A 17,511-nucleotide genomic window follows, 5' to 3' on the forward strand; every position below is an offset into this window, starting at 1 on the left:
TCGACCGCATACCTATTAATTGCTTGACATTATCTCGTTCGTTCAACAAGCGCATACCATTATTTACAATACTGATATACACTTTTATTGATATGCAATAGATCATACCTATTTATAGAAAAGTTTGAACCCTTTGAATATTCAAAGTTTGGACCCTAATATTTTATTTATTTTTAATATATAGAGATTAATTTTTTTTAATATATTTAATATATTTTTGTTTCTTTTGGGGCCCCATAAATTTTGGGGCCCGGGGCGGTCGCCCTGGCTGCCCAGCACCAGGGCCGGCCTTGGTTATGATGTAAAAAGATTATACAATATTTGATATCAGGAATAAATTAAATAATCAATGTTTATTTGATTAAATCTGATATCTGTTATATTATTAAAACCAAGCCTGAGAAAAGAGGACCTAGGAGAGCGAATGCTTTGTTTTGGTCTAGTTTCAGGCACGTTTAAAAATAAATAATTCTCCTTTATTTTGGTGCGTGATACCTAAAACTAATTCAAAACAAACATAAATTATTTACTTTTTTTTTTCCAACATACATATAGATAAATTGGCGCAAAAAAATTTGTGAAAAAACAACAACAGCAATACCCGCTATTTATCTACAGAAAACAGATGGAGCAAAAGATCCCCTGCTCTAATACTTTAAGCAATAACTTAACAGAAAGCTAACCTTATTAAAAAAAATTAACCCATGGTATGTTTGGATGAAGTGAGAATAGCACGCTAACTCAAGTTAGCAGCTATTATTTTCTCTGTTACACGTTTGAATGGACAATGCTAACCTGAGTTAGTGAGCTATTCTTGATTTTTTACTAATCCTACCAAAATATGAAATTGTTTTCTTACTAATCATCAGAACATCTCTAAATCAAGACAGGGATCAAAGCTATCCCACTCCAAATGTAAGCCCAGCAAATCAGCCACATCATATATCTCGTCTTTCTCGGAATGATTAGCGTCTCCCACTAGAAACTTGTGTACCACCCCATCCAATTCAATCCAACTGTAAGCAGCCAATTTTTGCACATTTCTATCCTTCATAAGATCCCTTATTCCATGTGCCTTGTCCCACTTTCCAGCATCAGCATAAATATTTGCAAGAAGAACATAATTAGAAGAATTTTCTGGCTCCAGAATAAACAACTTTTTGGCTGCTATTTCAGCTAATTCTATGTTAGAACAAGCCCTAGATGCATTTAACAGTGTGCCCCAGATCATTACATTTGGTTCAATTTCCATCTCAGAGATGATTTTATAGGCATCTTCTAGTCTCCCCGCCTTACAAAATAGGTCAGCTACGCAAGAACAGTGCTCGATTTTGGGGTCAGTACCATGTTCCAATTTGATACTATTGAAAATTCTCAACCCTAGGTCAACTAATCCTGCATGGGTACATGCAGTTAGCACTGCAAGAAAGGTTACATCATTCGGCTGGAAATTTTGCTCTTTCATCCTTTCGAACAAACGAATTGCATCCTTTGCAAACCCATTCAGTGCAAGTGCCCTTATCATGGAGTTCCAAGTGACAACATCTTTGTGAGGCATTTTATCAAACACCATATGTGCTCTGTTAATTATCCCGCATTTTGCGTACATATTTATTAGCGCAGAACCAACATGCACACTAAATGCATTCCTTTGATTTTCCACATATTTTCCAATGGTTTCTCCAATTTCAATTGAACCAATCTGTCCACAAGCTGACAAAATACTTACAAGAGTTACATCATTAGGCTTGCAATATTGCATTTTCATCCTTTGAAAAAGCTCTAATGCTTTGTTGGGCCTCCCATTTTGGGCATAACCAGCTATCATGGCACTCCATGCAACTACATCTTTATTCTCGATTTGATCAAACTCGTTTCTTGCCTCAACAACTGCACCACACTTCATGTACATTTCCATCAAAGCCGTTCTTACAATGACGTCCTTTCGCACATTATTAGTTTCAATTAAGTCCCTGATCCGCAATCCATTTTGGAGATCACCAGCTTTGGCACACAATGACAAAACCGTTACAACTGTAATGGCGGTTGGTGTAAATTTCTCGACTTGCATTTGTTCGAATAATATAAAAGCCTCTCTAAAGTTTCCAATACGGGCATAACACGCAATTATAGAATTCCATGTCGAGGCAGTTCTCCTAGGCATTTTATCGAACAGTTTTCGTGCTTTGAATAAATTGCCTGATCTAGAGTAACCACTTATCAAGCAGTTGGTACATACCGGGTCTTTCTGAGGTAATTCATCAAATAACTTTTGGGCAGATAACATGTCGCCACTTTTCACGTAGAAATCTATCAGAGAGGTTTGAATATACACAGGTGAACTAAACCCATTAACCAAAATGTACGAATGCAGCTGTCTTCCTTCAATTGCTGCATTTACTGATGTACACGCTTTTAAAACAGGAGGTATCATGCCATGTGATATCTCAGTTTTCCTTTTGTGTGCCGAGAAGAAAGTTGTAATCACCTCTCTATGCAAAGAGAGCTTTGAGCAGGATAAAATAAATGTGCTACGTAGTACAGGGTCTAATTGGGGAATTGTGTCGAACAGGTGGCGTGCGTACCTAATTGTAGAGGAGTTGGATACAAGATGCATAAATAGACGGGTTGGGTCGAGATTATGTTTGAGGTGAACGGCGTAGATTTGCTTCAGTTGGTTTGTTTTGACGGTGGATTGGAGGAGAGAGAACAAACGAGCCTCCATTTGTTATTTTAGGTATTCGGAATTTAAATTTCAAATGAAAAATCATTCGGAGGCAAAGAAATAAAGGAAGTTCTTTTAAAACCAATTATTATGAACTGCCGGGTTTGATCTATGCAAGATCGGTTATGCCAAACTCACTGTCACTACACTATACAAAATTTGTTCCAGACCAAATCCAAAGAAAAAGTTGACCCTGAGAACTGCAATATCATCAATTCTCCAAGGTTGTTAGAGTAGGGAACGCAGTATTCTCGTTCAAGAAAAATGCAAATAGAGGATCTATAATCTTTTATCTTCCCAATCTGTTTTTGAAAAGCAGGGGTTCTCTGTTGAAAAATGCCAAGTCGCCAAGTCTGTTTTACACATGATTCGCGAGATAAGCTGGTAGTTAAATGGGCCTATGTTGCTCAGGAGGCCCGATCCGACTGCTTGTTGGATCCATCCTGTGGTAATTTCTCACAAAGAGAGAACAATAAAGAATTTTGAAGGAACAATTTGGAAATCTCTTTTGGGTCACTTTCAGTCAGTTTTCAGTTTTCACCTGTCTTTCAATTGATATGTGATAATTACCGTATATGCTGTGCCCACAAAATGGATAGCAAGCATCCCTAATGGATGTACACACAAATACATCATACACTGATTTCTTTTTCATTTTTTTGTGCATCACCAAGGGTCAGCTGATTAAACAACTGAAATTCCCTTCAATCGGTGTGTTTGCAGAAGAATAATATAACATGCTTGTGTGAAAGCAGCTTTAAAAGTATTATTTTCTTATTTAACTAGTTCTTAGAAAATTACTTGAATACAGCTATTTCTACATACCAAAAAAGGAACACATGAATTAACGCAACACAAAAAAAGCACACTAATAAACAAAACATGAGTTTTAAATAAAGATTAGAAGAGTTCAATCAAGCAATCCTGGCCGAAAGGTATTAATCTAGGGTTTTAATGAAAACCAAACGAACTAACCAAAAAGGGCTATACAAAAGCTCATAACAAATCCTATTAGGGGAGAGATGTAAATAGCATCTATTAAGACAACCAATCAAAAACAACAAAGTAGACAATCTACTCAGTTACAAAGAAGAGAGAAATAAATAGATCTTTTTTCCATCACAAACACAGCAATAAACCATCAAAAGATAAACTTCAACTCCTCTTTCTGCTTAGAGAAAAGTCAACGCCTCCATTCCACAATAGGCTTATCTGCTTATTTACAAAATTAACAAAAAAGCATTAGAGGCAAGTTCTATTTTTTTTTTCAGGAAACTACACCCAAAAATTTCCCCAAGTTGTAAACATCACATAACACCATGTAATCTAACTATATATTATAATTGTGTAACTAAATTATCTAACTTACCAGCACCATCTCTAGAAGAGTGCATAGACTTGTCATTCTTTGCTCCACCTTTAGCATGTACCGGTCTTTGAGTGCGCGGTGAATGAGAACTCAGCTTACCATTATTGGTGCTAGTAGGGAGGGAATGGCGCCGGGTCGATCCGTTCTTCTCACCTGAGCTCTGATCTGACCCAAATCGAGGTGAAGCCTGGCCCCTGAGCTTCGTCTTAGCTGATGCGGTCATTTGCATGTAACTTGGAACAGATGGTGAATTATTCTGTACCAAAATGTTGTTATTCTCAGTGTACTCTGGTTTTGTTGAGAGAGAAGACCTTCTCTTGGTAGTTTTGTAGTTCTCATTAGAAAATGGAGACTCTGACTCGTCCTTTGATACAATTACCTCCTCCAGTGGCTTCTCTTCAACTGAAGAGACAGTGGCCTCTGTGAAATTAGTAATCTGCCCCTCAATTTCAGTTTTTTCCTCATTTTGAACAATTTCAGCTGTTTCTCTCTCTCTCTTAGTTTGTAACTCTGTTGGTACAGAACTGTCTTTTTTTGGTTTGATTTCAGGCAGTGTACCAGTCAATGCACCTGTGCTGTATTTTTTGGCCTTCTCTATTAAACTCCCATTAGAAATATCAGAGCTATTAGATCCGGGGACAGAAATGGAATTCCTCTCAGCTTCAATCTCAGCAGATGAATCTTGTACTGAACTCGAGACCTTTCTCAGGCTACGCTTAACTTTTTCAAGCTCAGTCAATGGGCTGCTCTCCTGAGCTGGCTCTGAAGGTGGGGCCGAAAACTTCTTAGGGTTCCTAGTTGAGTTCATACCAGTGCCTGTCTGAGAGGATTCACTAATCACATTGGCTGGGGTTTTGCGGGTATTGCGCTTGAGCTTGCCGGATTCGGTCTCCATGGCGTAGCTGGACCTGCGGGTAACTGGTTTTGCATCGCAAGTGGTTTTCTTGGGCTGACAAAATGGTTTCCAGGGTTTAACAGCTGTCCACATAGACAGCCAAGATAAGACTGAGTTCGGGTCTCGTTCGTCATACTGGAAATGTAGAGGCTCGACCTTCATATGGAAAGAGATAAGCTGGAACAAATATGAGGAATGTATCAGTTATTTCATTGATTTTATATTAGTCAACTTAATTTAACTAGCAAGCTAAACCATACAGTTCGGTTTAAGGCACCAACTGGCAGTATATGCCAATACTTGAATAAAGATATCTGTCATTGTTTTTTTTTCCGGTGCAGAAGTAGATAACGAGACCTCAATTAACCATTCAATTACGCAGAAAACATTCTAAACCGGACAAGTATACTGGTACCTTTTATCTGACTATCATGCAATTGAACAAGGGTACAGATGCATTAAATGTATACCTTGCGAGCAAATGCATTACCAGATGCATACTCCTTCCACGTATCAGAGCAGCTCTTATTAAACTGAAAAGCAAAAGGAGCAATAAATATTGTATTATTGAAGTTCGTAGATAACTTCACTTGAACAAATAAACGAAGTCAAACCATATTAGTGCAAAGACATATAAGCGTACAAAGGCATCAGTTGTGCAATTCATATTGAATGATCTCATATGACATTAAAAACCATATTATATGTTTACCTGGAGCTTGGTAAGCATATTAAGGCCATTATTTGTGCTTCTGACACTGTTCCCACGAGCTAGGGCTTGAATCTTGACAATAGCATATATAGCACGGAGAGATACAACAGCTTGCCTCCTCACAAGATGGCCTCGAATCAGGGCTTGCAGCCTTATAATCCCCTTTAATGCCTTAAACGCCCTCCGTGCCTAATCCAATATAATAGAACTCCAATATTATGATCTAGAATTAAGGACTATACCACAGTTGATTATGCAATGGACCTCAATTGAGCCTCAGTTGAGATCGCAATTTCATTCGTCTAAACAAAGCTACAAAAAGAAATTACAGAGAACAAAAACAAGTACAATATTTTCATAGTTAAATATTCAATGATGCAATTTGAAACCCAAAAACTGCAAACCAAAAGATTACAAGTAAGATCTAGTCAAATCTCTCAGAGTATATGCTCTAATTGTAATTTTCAAAATCAAACTAAAGTTTTTTATGTTAAACCAAGTAACTTAAATAATTACCAAATAACCCCTGAAGGCAGCTTGGGCCCGTACTGCAGCCATCTCTTCTCTGATTTTCTCCTCATGATTCTCTGATGCATCCAGCTCTACAACCCTTTGTGTGTCAATTTCTTGATTTGTAACAGGAAGCGTGACAGGAGTATCTGCCTGAGTTCTAGAGTTCTCCTCCTGTACCCCTGCGGGAATAGTAGCTTCATTGCTACGAGTTGTCACAAGAACTGGATCAGATATAACTGGAGAGGTCTCAGTAAAAGCAGGCCCCTTCCCTCCAGTATTGACTTTCTCATTTGCACCTTTCTACATTTAGAAAGAATAAAGTGAAAGATAAGGTTGGTGATAGTAGCTCAATATTTCAAGTAAAAGAAAAAAAAAGAATTTGATTTTGAAATTATGGTCAATGTGCTTGCCGCTTGCCATATAATGAATAACTTAATTATTAAAACATAATTCTTTCTAAATTGATCCCTACAAATGAATTGGACTTAAGGGTTAGTTTCATGTCTTACCCAAGAACTTAGAAGTAATATCACACAACATGCAAAACCAACAATTCCATGTGTGAACCCTTTTTTTTTAAAAAAAAAAAAATATCACATACACCCCTTCCTCACGAGTACTTTCGATATGTCCACCGTTATCTTTCTCTTTCCAAAGATAATTAATTACCCCTCCTCTTTTGGCATTTCAGCTACAAATCACAAGGGAGGATGCATGCCAAATTCCCAATCCTCACATGCCTATATGAGATATTCTTGTCCCAGAAGTGGTATGCAAGAAATTTTGAGGTTTTTCAGGGTTCAAAGTTAGCTTTATACAAGAGAAGCTTCACATGATCCATTAAACCGGCAAATTCAACAAATAATTAATTCAATCAAAGAAAAAGTCTGACCTTTGTAGAATTGGATCGAGATGATTTCTTCCCAAATAGAACTGTCTTAATCCACTTAGCTGGTGACTTTCCCATTCTGGAAACTAAACTTTAAACAACCAGAAAAGAACAAATTAATATAGTTTTATGACTAAAGCAGACTCTTTTGAGAAAAAAAAAACTAATTAATGTGTCTAACATAATCTTGAAGCATGTTTTACATCTAAGTGGTACTACACGTAAGTCAAATTGCTGAAATACTTTATTTAAAAATGGCCTGAGACGAGCGTTATTTAATAGAACTGAAGAGATATTTTTCTCAAGTTAAATTGGTATAAAAACCAGCAGGGCGCTGTATTACTATCCTTACAACAAATACAAGAGCAGGTTCCTTTTTATTACCCAAACGAAGAAATAGTAGTTCAAAGCAGAACGAAAATTCAGATCCAAGTAAAACTAGCTCCGTTGTCCGATAAAAAGCAAATGTGGGTAGTAAAAACGAAAAATCTTGCTAAAATGACAAGAGATACCTTAGATCTGAGAGCCCACCAGACGAAGCAGTGAGGTTCCGAACCCTAGTTCGCCACTCTACTCCATTCTCACAAGCTCAAACTACCAAGTAGTGAGACTGTGAGAGAGAAAGAGAGCGTAAAGCACAGAGATCTGGAAACACGGATAAAAGAAATCTAGAGAGGAGATAGAAAATTTGAAAAGAAAAAAAAAAATTGAGAAAGAGGAGGCGGAGAAAGGAAGAAAGCAGAGACAGAGAGAGTGGCTGAGAGACTGGGAGAGAGTTGCAGAAAAGCATGCGCTGGGAGGACAGCCCGGGGCCCACATATAATGCTAGAATTAAATCAAACAATTTTCGCCGTTTCTTTTTTCTAAGCCGACCATTTCATTCTGAAATGGAGAGACCTGTCTCCTACTTTTTTTTGAAGAAATTCACAAATTGGGAAATGAAACCGGGATTTGTATATTTTTAGTTTTTGGTTAAAAAAAAATCCACCTGAATATAATATACAACATTACAGCTTGACTTTATTCAAAAATTTATTTGCATTTTATTATTTACGAAAAGAACTTCACAAAAAATATAGTTATTAATCTTTATATCTATAAAAACAGTGTTGTTGTGCTACTTTGAGATCAAATTACATTTTTTTTCTAACATTTGCAAAAAATTATAATAATAATAATAATAATAATAATAATAATTGTTTGAAAAAATTTAAATCGTTAAAAATATGATTTTTTTTTTTATTGAGTATTTAAACAATCACTTGAAACAGCAAGATAAAAATAAAAATAAATATGTAAGGCAAAGACCCTCTCCATTATAAAAAAAAATGAAGAGGAGAGAACAAAGAAAAACTAAAAGAGGGGATCAAATGCTATGGAGACACAGTAGTAGACCCAAGATTACAACTCATCCTTGTTGGCGCTGTTTTGTGCTCTGTGCTCCATTTGGTAAAACGGAAATAAATCTTCTACGATCCTTAGGGAATTGTAGGGTCCTAAAATTTCAAATCCAATCTTTCATTGGTTTTGAGATTCATGCATAAAAAAATAACTTCTATAGAGATTCGTATAACTCAAAAAATGAAAGATTGGATTTGAAATTTTAGGACCCTACAATTCCCTAAGGATCGTAGCAGATTAGTGGCTTTACTGTATCCACTAAATTAAATAGTCCCTCTATTAGTGGCTTAAACCAAGGCTTACACAGAGACATTAATTAATTAATTATACGCCAATGTTCTATTTTTATTTTTTTGCATTTGACATACAATAATTATGCTCCGGACTGGGTGGTGGTGATCTTATCTGAAATTCTTTTTTAGGGTCTGTTCGGCATTTACTGTTCACGTGGGAAAAAAACAAATTCACTCAGACTGAATTTTTTTTTCCCACGAGAACAGTAATTTTTCAGTTCAAAATTTCCCGTTCCTATTCCTATTCCTATTCCCAAGCCTCTACCGAACAAGCCCTTAAGCTAAGCACCTTTGGGGAAAGAATTTTAACAGAGCAGTTTTGGCTTCATGGAGGTCATTGACTATAGAATTAAAATAGCTCTGCGTGTGATTTTGTGCTCTGCATAAAGAGCCGTTCGACAACAAAGAATTAAGTCTTCTTAAGACTTAATTCATTTTCTTTAGCTTTCTTAGTCGCTTAATCCTACCGAACATCGGTTTCTTAGCGCGGATTAAGAATACCTCATTTAGCTTCCTTTTGTCCGAATCTTAATCCTCTGTCCAGACTTTAAGGCACACATACCCCTTCCTTTAGCTTTCTTAATTTTTATCCACGGATTAAGATTTAAGACAATTAAACATTGGTTCATTAGCGCTCCTTAAACCCTTAATTCTTTGTTACCGAATGATTCCAAAATTGCTTTGTATCTTTCCACGCAAATTCTAGACCGTCCGATCAAATTTTTCATTAAGACTCGGAATAAATGTCTGACGTGGAATAGGAGCATTTGCATTTATAAATGTACTTCTTCATGGGCATTGGGATTTTATATGGAAGTGCAGCTATCTATGTAAATATATTGAGGATTTCAGTCTTTAAGGTTTGTTTCGCATAATAATCAAAGTAATATTTATAAAATTATCATTTATGTTTTATTTTAATGCGGTTACCTTTTACATTTAAGTATTATAATAAATAAAATCAACTATTTAAAATGAATTGAGTTCGGATGTCAATGAACATGTCATATTTTCTCTTAATTTATGAACAAGTTAGATTATATTAAATATAAAAAAAAAATAACAGTCGGCGACAAGATATATTGAAGGTTATTACAAATTTCCATAACCATAAGTAAAAAATAAAATAACAATAAGAAAAAATATTATATTTCTACAAGCATTACCTTTAATATTCATTTAACACTTGAAAAACATTTAAAAGTTTTATCCATTTATTATGCTGTCCGCATCAAATCCCAGTTCAGCATTCAGAATTGTTTCCATCGTTTCAAGCTTTCAAATCTCAATGCTCAGCATTTAATAATAGTCTCTTTTTTTCAATGCGTACACCATCGGACGGCTTTTTTTAGTTAAATTGGCTCATGTGGGACTAATTGAAATTTAGATCCGGACAACATCTTCCTCTTTGTTTTCTTTTGTTCGGTTTGAAAACTGCTTTTTATATTTAATGCAGCATAAAAACATTAATTTCAATGGTCAAATAATCATTTGACAATCAAGTAAAAATTTAAAATTGTATATTAATAAAAATTAATGCTAAGAAATAAAAGAATACGCCATTTATTATTATTATTATTTATTCTTTCTTTCTATTTACGAATTAAGTTAAGATGGATATACCAATATAATTTTCATAAAAAAAAAGAGAAATTACAAACATGAGATAGAAAAATAGACCAATCTCATTAAATACATCTTACATAATTATAAAATAATAAATATTTGTATTTTATATAATAATAATAATAATAATTAATTAATATTGTCATGTTGTTGTTTATTCAGTTTATTTAGTTGCATCTAATAATTTTATTTATGATAATAATTGTATAAGATTAAATATTTAAGAAAGAAAAATAAAATTTCTCATAAAGAAAAATAAAATTTCCCATAACGAATCCAACGGTACAACCAAACACTCATTTGAACATAATCTCATAATCAATCCCGTGTGTGTCTATGAGTATGGGTTCCCGCAAATTAAATTGTGAGTTCCCATCTCCATCAAATCTCATCCCGAACAATCCCGTGGCAAACGAACAAGCCCTTAGTAGATTTTGATCGTTCAATCAGATCCGACAGGGACAGAGTCAAATTTTTGAACTATAAGGATCAAACACATATGGAGTTAACCAGTCAATCATATTAAGTTTATTTATGGATAATAAAAATTAATTTTATAGTACTATAACATTTTACCCTAAATTATATAAAAAATTATATACAAATATATAAAATTTTTAAAAATGAGGGTTAATTGTTCCTTGTTCACTCTTCATATATATGATGCATATCTTCCGAGGTAACAAAATATTTATGTTTAAATCACAGATGTCTAATTAAAATCCGGACCAATTTAGCACGAGATAGAACACACGGAACCACTTTAATAATCGTGCAAATTCTAATTGGACGATCCACATCCAAACAAAAATATTCTGTTACCTGAGGTGATAAGAATTCCTTACATTCGTCTCTGAATCTACCCCAAAATAAAAATAAAATAAAAAAACACACAACTTATTTAATATTCTTGTCAAAACAGACCTAACGGTCCGCATCTAAACTCAAAATTTGAGTTACTTTCATATTTTGGGTGATATGAATTCGAACCGGTGTACTCACCCCGCTTTGAATAGTTAGGATCGGAAAAGCAGAACCCTGCTTTTCTATAAGAAAAACAACAGTCTGTTCGCCCCTGGCAAGCTCATTAAGGGCGTGTTCGGATTTTACTGTTCACGTGGAAAAAAAAATTCACTCAGACTGAATTTTTTTTTTCCACGTGAACAGTAAAATTTAGTTCAAAAATTTTGCAATCTCATTCCTATTTCTATTCTCGTCCGTCTGCCGAACACGCCCTAAGTAACCAAGTGGCAACTTGAGAAAATTCCATGATGCATTTACCTCTGGAGAGTGTATTTGACACATTTGTCCTTATTTGTTAGAAACATTAATTAAGCATCTCTACAAATTAAGAAATTCTACGTTTTTCCAAAGGAAAATGAATGAAAAAGAATAAGAAACTTCAAAATCTTAGTATAGATTTATTAGAGCAGAGTAAGTTTGATGAACATCGAATCTATTTTGAGTTTGATGGGCTCCAAAGCCCTTCAATCCACTTTAAAATATGTATGCACAAAATTGAAGTGGACTCGCACGAAGTAAAGCGGAGTGCGCAAATCAGATGGTCTTAGAGTTCATCGAACCTAAATATACAAGTCTGATAGTTTTTTTACAACTCTTTTCATCTTTTTTTAAAGTTGGGTTGTGTGATAGGAATATGCTTGAGTTGGATAATGAGCATCAAACCTACTCCGCTCTATAAATTTGTATAGCTCGAAAATAAAAATAAATAGAAGGAAATGGGCACTAACTACCTCCGATAATATTTTTTATTCCATTTTGTTCTTTAAAAAAATTAACTTTACAAAATTATTTTATTATACTATTAGCTATCTTCATAAAATAAAATTACATAATACTTACTTATCCGATTTTTAACACAATTATCTGATTTTGCTCGATACAGCTCACTTCATTCACCACACAACTCAAAAACTATAATTTTGGCTTATCACAACTGAGAACTCTATCTTTTGGTCTTATCTCACGTGCAATGACAAAGACGAAGAACACAATTCAACAAAAAGACAAATGAAAAAAAGAAAACAAATGAAAATTTTCTTATCCTTTTTAATACATGATCATTCATCATGTTCCGTACTTCCTAAATTGTATAAAGAGTCGTTTATATGCCTGTAGAGTAGTTCAAAGAAAAAGTGATTATAATATTATAGTTTCAATATTTAACTTATCTATTTTAACTACTGATTTCAACTAATCAAACACTTCCAAAACATCTTTTGTGTTCTAATAATTTTAATGACCACGAGATATTTTTTTTAACTTATAAAAAGCGTTCTGTCCGACCTAACTCTTCTACGTGTTTAGCCCATTATGGACCGAAGTGCAGATGCTATTGAGCGTTAATCCTCTACAATAATTTCAAGTCACAATTTCTGTCCATTGAAATATAGTGCCGAGTAGTACTGCAGAGGATTGAATGTATAATACTCCCAATTTTGCCAGTTCAAAAATGAACTGGAGAGGAAGAAATGCTGGACTTGAAACTTGAAAGGGGAAGAACCAGGGGACCAGTATATTAAATTCGCTAAGCAAAGCGACCATAAAATAGTAGAAACTAATCAGACTTATTCTCCTTTTGCGAACAAATTAAAGATGGTTAGGAAAGAGAAAGAGTAACAAACAAGAAAACTTGACTGTTCAACCAATCTTCCGACAAAGATGACGCTATTGCGGATGTGGTGGGGAAACGGGTCGATATTTACTTTAAACCCGACCCGACATTATATTTTACTGCCGAATTTTTTTAGTTAGCATCTCAGAAAATCAGAAAATCGTAATTAAATGAATCCCACTCTTCAAGTCATATTTCAAAACCTACTACCCACACGGATTCAGTCGGTGCATCAAGTTGGATTGGTGCGCAGACTGAATATGCGGACGAATTTTTGTTTTTTTGTTTTTCTTCTGTTTTGTAATAAATTCAGTACAAATGAATCGTATAAATGAATTGCGAACCTCAGTAATGGTGCACATCATATCTGCCAAATAAATGATATACAATTCGGTGTGAACACGTGCACCTCGGTAATCATAACAAAATAAAAAAAACCCTATCGTGTATACTTCCAAAAAATAAATGAATTGTATATGAATTTATTGCAAAACAGGAAAAAAAATTGGCGCGCATACCCAGTTGGCGCACCGAATTGGTGCACATCCCAGTCTGCGCATCATTTCAATTTGGTGCGCCGACTGGATATGCATGGGTGGTATGATTTTAAATATGACTAATTAGATGGTAATCATTTAATTTTGATTTTTTTAGGTGCTAACTAAAAAATATTCGGATTTTACTACTAATGAAATTTTACCTTTGAAGATTAGTTTCTAAAAAACATATGTTATATGTAAATTTCATTACTAGTGGATAATTGGTTATGGATTAAATCATTTGAAAATTGTTTAATTGGATAGTTTAGACAACCGTGATGACTGATAATTAAGTTTTGATTTTAAATTCATTATTTTTGACATATAATCGAATATGTGTGTGTGGATTCGGTTCTTGCTTTATTTCATTAAACAATTCAAGTTCAAATAGCCATCTAAATTATATAACTCATGAATCATGATGTGATATTAAATTATGCTCGAGTTTAAATAAAATTTTGTAAATGGACTATCTATATTTGTTTGATAATGCGCTTATAACTTACATTTGAGTCTTGAAACTTTTCTTGCAAGATTTAAGTTTTCGTAACATGTTGTTACGATGTCATGTTGTTGCATAAAACTTGAGTTACATATATTGATATATATATATATATATACAAAGAGGAGGGTTTTCAATACCTCATTTTTTTTTATACCTGATCATACCTTATATTTTATATCTTCATTTTCTTTATATTCAAAGTCTAAATTGTCGATCCGAACCGTTCAACATGATATCCATACTAAAATATGGTTAGGGATGAAATTTTATATTTTTTGAAATTTTTTTGCTATTATTTAAGATGGGTAGAAAAATCAATGTTTTTTGAACGGTTCAAAAACAGTGATTTTGTACCTATCTTGAAAAGTAGCAAAAAAATTCCAAAAAATATAAAATTTCATCTTCATGCACATTTTAGTATAAATATTTTGTTGAATGGTTTGGATCGACAATTTGAATTTTAAAAATGAAAATATAAAATATGAGATATGATGAGGTATGAAAAAAAAATGAGGCATTAAAACCCTCCTCACATACAAATATGTTTTAAAATATAAAGTTCCACGCGTTTGATCATTCATTTAGACCCTTCAACAACCTTCCTTTTTCCGTATACTTGATGAAAAGAAAGGAGAACGAAAACTATAAGATGTAAAATTTGTTTTCTTTTTAGCATGAGAGAGACTTGGTTGGGACCTTGCGGTATTTGTATGGGTTCGGATATTGACAGCAAAAGAATGGCTCAAGCAACGCATCACTGAGAGACCATCAATCGTTGCATGTGCAATTCCTTATTTAATTTTGTATAATGTCTGTATTTAATTAATATAATCTGAATAGTTTGCTTGACCTTTCATTTAATACACTGAATATGACACCATTATGCGAACAGTTAAGTCATCAATTCCGTCTGATTGACGCTGAAACATGACAAAAAAGGGTTTGGTCAGAAGTCCCTTCGTTGTACAGCATTTAGTATATGTTAAGTGGTGGTAATCTAGCTTAATTAGTTAGCTAGCAACAGTATTAATCCATGCATTAATAATTCCGTTTTAAGTTCTTCTAGGTTTTATTAATTATTTTTATCGGATGCAGAAGTTTGGGGATCGCACATGCTGTATGACTTTTATTATTGTAAGTGCTAATAATCTAACTTGTTAATTACGCCCATGGGTCCCAGTCAGATATATATTTTTTAAAATTAATTATATCTTTTTTATCTATCATTTTGACATTATAATGTGGATGTCAAAGGTTGGATATGCCACTTCACAATTTCACATTCCTGAAAATATCTGAGTATTCCGAACAATATTAAAAATAAAAATAAGAATTATTTCGAATTTTAAAATTAACTGATTATAAATAAAAATTGTATGTGGATAAGATAGTTCAAATATTATCCGAAATACATAAATACTAAAATAGCTGAAATTATGCAGATTTCTAAATATGAGCAAATATGACATTGTCTAAGATTAATGGTAAAATAATTTTGAAGGACTTCAGATTAATTAGAAAGACAAGATGGGTCTGTTAGGCAAAAAGAAAAAGAAACGCAAGATTTTATGATTTATACATCGGGATACATGCAATATTTGGACCTTCTTAGAAGAAAAGTATCGTCACACGAAGCATTAAAAATTTAAATTGTCGTTACATTAGGTAGGCATTAAAATTTAAAAGTCAAAATGAGAAGACGAACGCAGAAAATTTACAATCAAATTGAACTCAAAACAGTCTCGTGTTTCGTCCTATTTGGATAATTGCATCTTAATTTTTTTACGAAAAACATATTTAATCTGAACCGTAAATTTTTAATCAGACGGTCCACATACAAAGTATGCCACACAGCCGTATATATAACAGCGGATGCGAAGTCCATTTCAACAACCTAATCATATTAAGTTCTTCATTAAAATTTTATCTCAGACAAGACAGTTTGGATTATGATATCAGGGGCTGAGGGGCTGCTATCATTGACGAAAATTCCTAAAATTCTCATTTCGGAACATATTTTGATTAATTAACAAAATTCGGATTTGGGCATATTAAAAAGTCCCCTAATATTCACACCAGTAATGCCACTTTATTTAAGAAACGGAGATGTGCTTTCTACTTTTGATGCAATTACTTTCACAAAATGGATTGCTTTATTATGAAAATTAAAGAACATTAAATAAAATAGGTAAAGCAAAGATCTCACGAGCTGTCAAATTAAAGTGCTTTCCTTTGGTTCCTTTTATTTAAGTCCTTCTGATCTTCTGTGAAATAAATCCATAATTAAATCAGTAGCAAGTTGTTTTAAACATAAAGCAGCCATCAGAAGTTACCTGCTACACATAATGCTTCTAATAATCGACAGCAAATGATTAAAAAAGTTCTAGGCGACCTCAGGGCTCGGGCCCAAGGTTCCAAACTTTTTTATATAACCAAAATTAAGATTGTGTGATACCAAGTCCATCATCTCATTTTACGGAACTTGCCTATAGATTCTCCAAAATTTAATTTTGATTATTAAAAAAAGCCCGGCATGAATACATTTGTTAATCTGATGTGTCAATTGCTAATATAATTGCTCAGATGTATTATAATTGTTAAATTAGCAAATTTGCTTTATAAGAAAATATTTATTTAATGATATTTGTCTAATTGATTGGCTCAAAATCTTTCTTAATGCTCTCCCTCCAGTTAAAAAGAAAGATGCGTTGATATGGACATAGAAAACAATTTAATTTGATTGCACCATGCAGTAGATTATTTTTAAAATTTTTATAACCGTTATTTAGCAATTAATTTCAATTGCTGAATTAAAGACAGCTCTGAAACCTTGTTTTGGGAATAATCACTTCCACTTCCAACAACCTAATTTGCTCACAAAACAACAAAAGGCCAACAGAAACAAAAAGGAAGCATATTTGTAAAGTAATTTACAAAATGCCGACATGTCACATCCAAGGACCACATAGAAACAGACCCAAACCAAACGGGCCAAGCGGCCCAAGTGGCCAGCGTGGTAGAAAAAGCTATCAGTTCTAGAAACGACCTCGTCTATTTGAATAAAGCAGAGAGAATGATAAAGCAAGAAGGTCACCGTGTGAGCTGTAATGCTAGAAAGAAGTGTGATTCGATCAGATCAAGGCTGGATCATTCTAAATCAAAATGGACATTTTAGATCTACTTGGGACAACTATATGAATTTTCAAAAGTTGGATTGGACCTGAACCCCCCTTTATTTGCCCCTCATTATCTCATTACCAATGATAATGGAATGTAATTGCCATAAACCCAAAAGGTATATCTTTGATATATATATCTCCTTTCTTGAAAGAGAGAATCACAGTAATATCTTTCTAGGGTCTATGTAATGAAATCATTAGATAACATCAAAAATTTTACTATTCAAGGA

At 33.8% G+C, this 17,511-nt stretch overlaps 1 protein-coding gene and 1 pseudogene across 3 annotated transcripts; both read right to left on the reverse strand.

The window, feature by feature from the left end:
• Positions 1–644: 644 nt before the first annotated feature.
• LOC144547370 (pentatricopeptide repeat-containing protein At1g08070, chloroplastic pseudogene) lies at positions 645–2,879 on the reverse strand (annotated as a pseudogene). The gene has a single exon (XR_013509078.1). The product of XR_013509078.1 is annotated as a pentatricopeptide repeat-containing protein At1g08070, chloroplastic pseudogene (transcript).
• A 690-nt stretch (positions 2,880–3,569) lies between these two features.
• On the reverse strand, positions 3,570–7,906 carry LOC144547373 (protein IQ-DOMAIN 31-like). Of its 2 annotated transcripts, none has more exons than XM_078295998.1 (7): positions 7,616–7,906; positions 7,107–7,194; positions 6,218–6,514; positions 5,702–5,890; positions 5,460–5,522; positions 4,095–5,166; positions 3,570–3,937 (listed from the first exon to the last, which is right to left on the reverse strand). In XM_078295998.1, exons 2-7 carry the CDS (start codon positions 7,179–7,181, stop codon positions 3,909–3,911), a joined length of 1,725 nt encoding a protein of 574 aa, XP_078152124.1. In that variant the 5' UTR covers positions 7,182–7,194; positions 7,616–7,906; the 3' UTR covers positions 3,570–3,908. The 2 variants fall into 2 exon arrangements, with proteins under 2 accessions (XP_078152124.1, XP_078152125.1); XM_078295999.1 differs by having other exon boundaries at positions 7,107–7,189; positions 7,616–7,898.
• Between the last annotated feature and the right edge of the window lie 9,605 nt (positions 7,907–17,511).

This window comes from Carex rostrata, chromosome 31 (assembly GCF_964058835.1).
Source record: "Carex rostrata chromosome 31, lpCarRost1.2, whole genome shotgun sequence".
Classification (NCBI taxonomy): Eukaryota; Viridiplantae; Streptophyta; class Magnoliopsida; order Poales; family Cyperaceae; genus Carex; species Carex rostrata.

Coding starts and splice junctions, on each gene's coding strand:
- LOC144547373 (XM_078295998.1), bottom strand. CDS start 7,181: ATGGGAAAGTCACCAGCTAAGTGGATTAAGACAGTTCTATTTGGGAAG. Junction 6,515..7,106: donor CTCGATCCAATTCTACAAAG/GTCAGACTTTTT, acceptor TTCTAAATGTAG/AAAGGTGCAAATGAGAAAGT. Junction 5,891..6,217: donor CTGCCTTCAGGGGTTATTTG/GTAATTATTTAA, acceptor ATATTGGATTAG/GCACGGAGGGCGTTTAAGGC.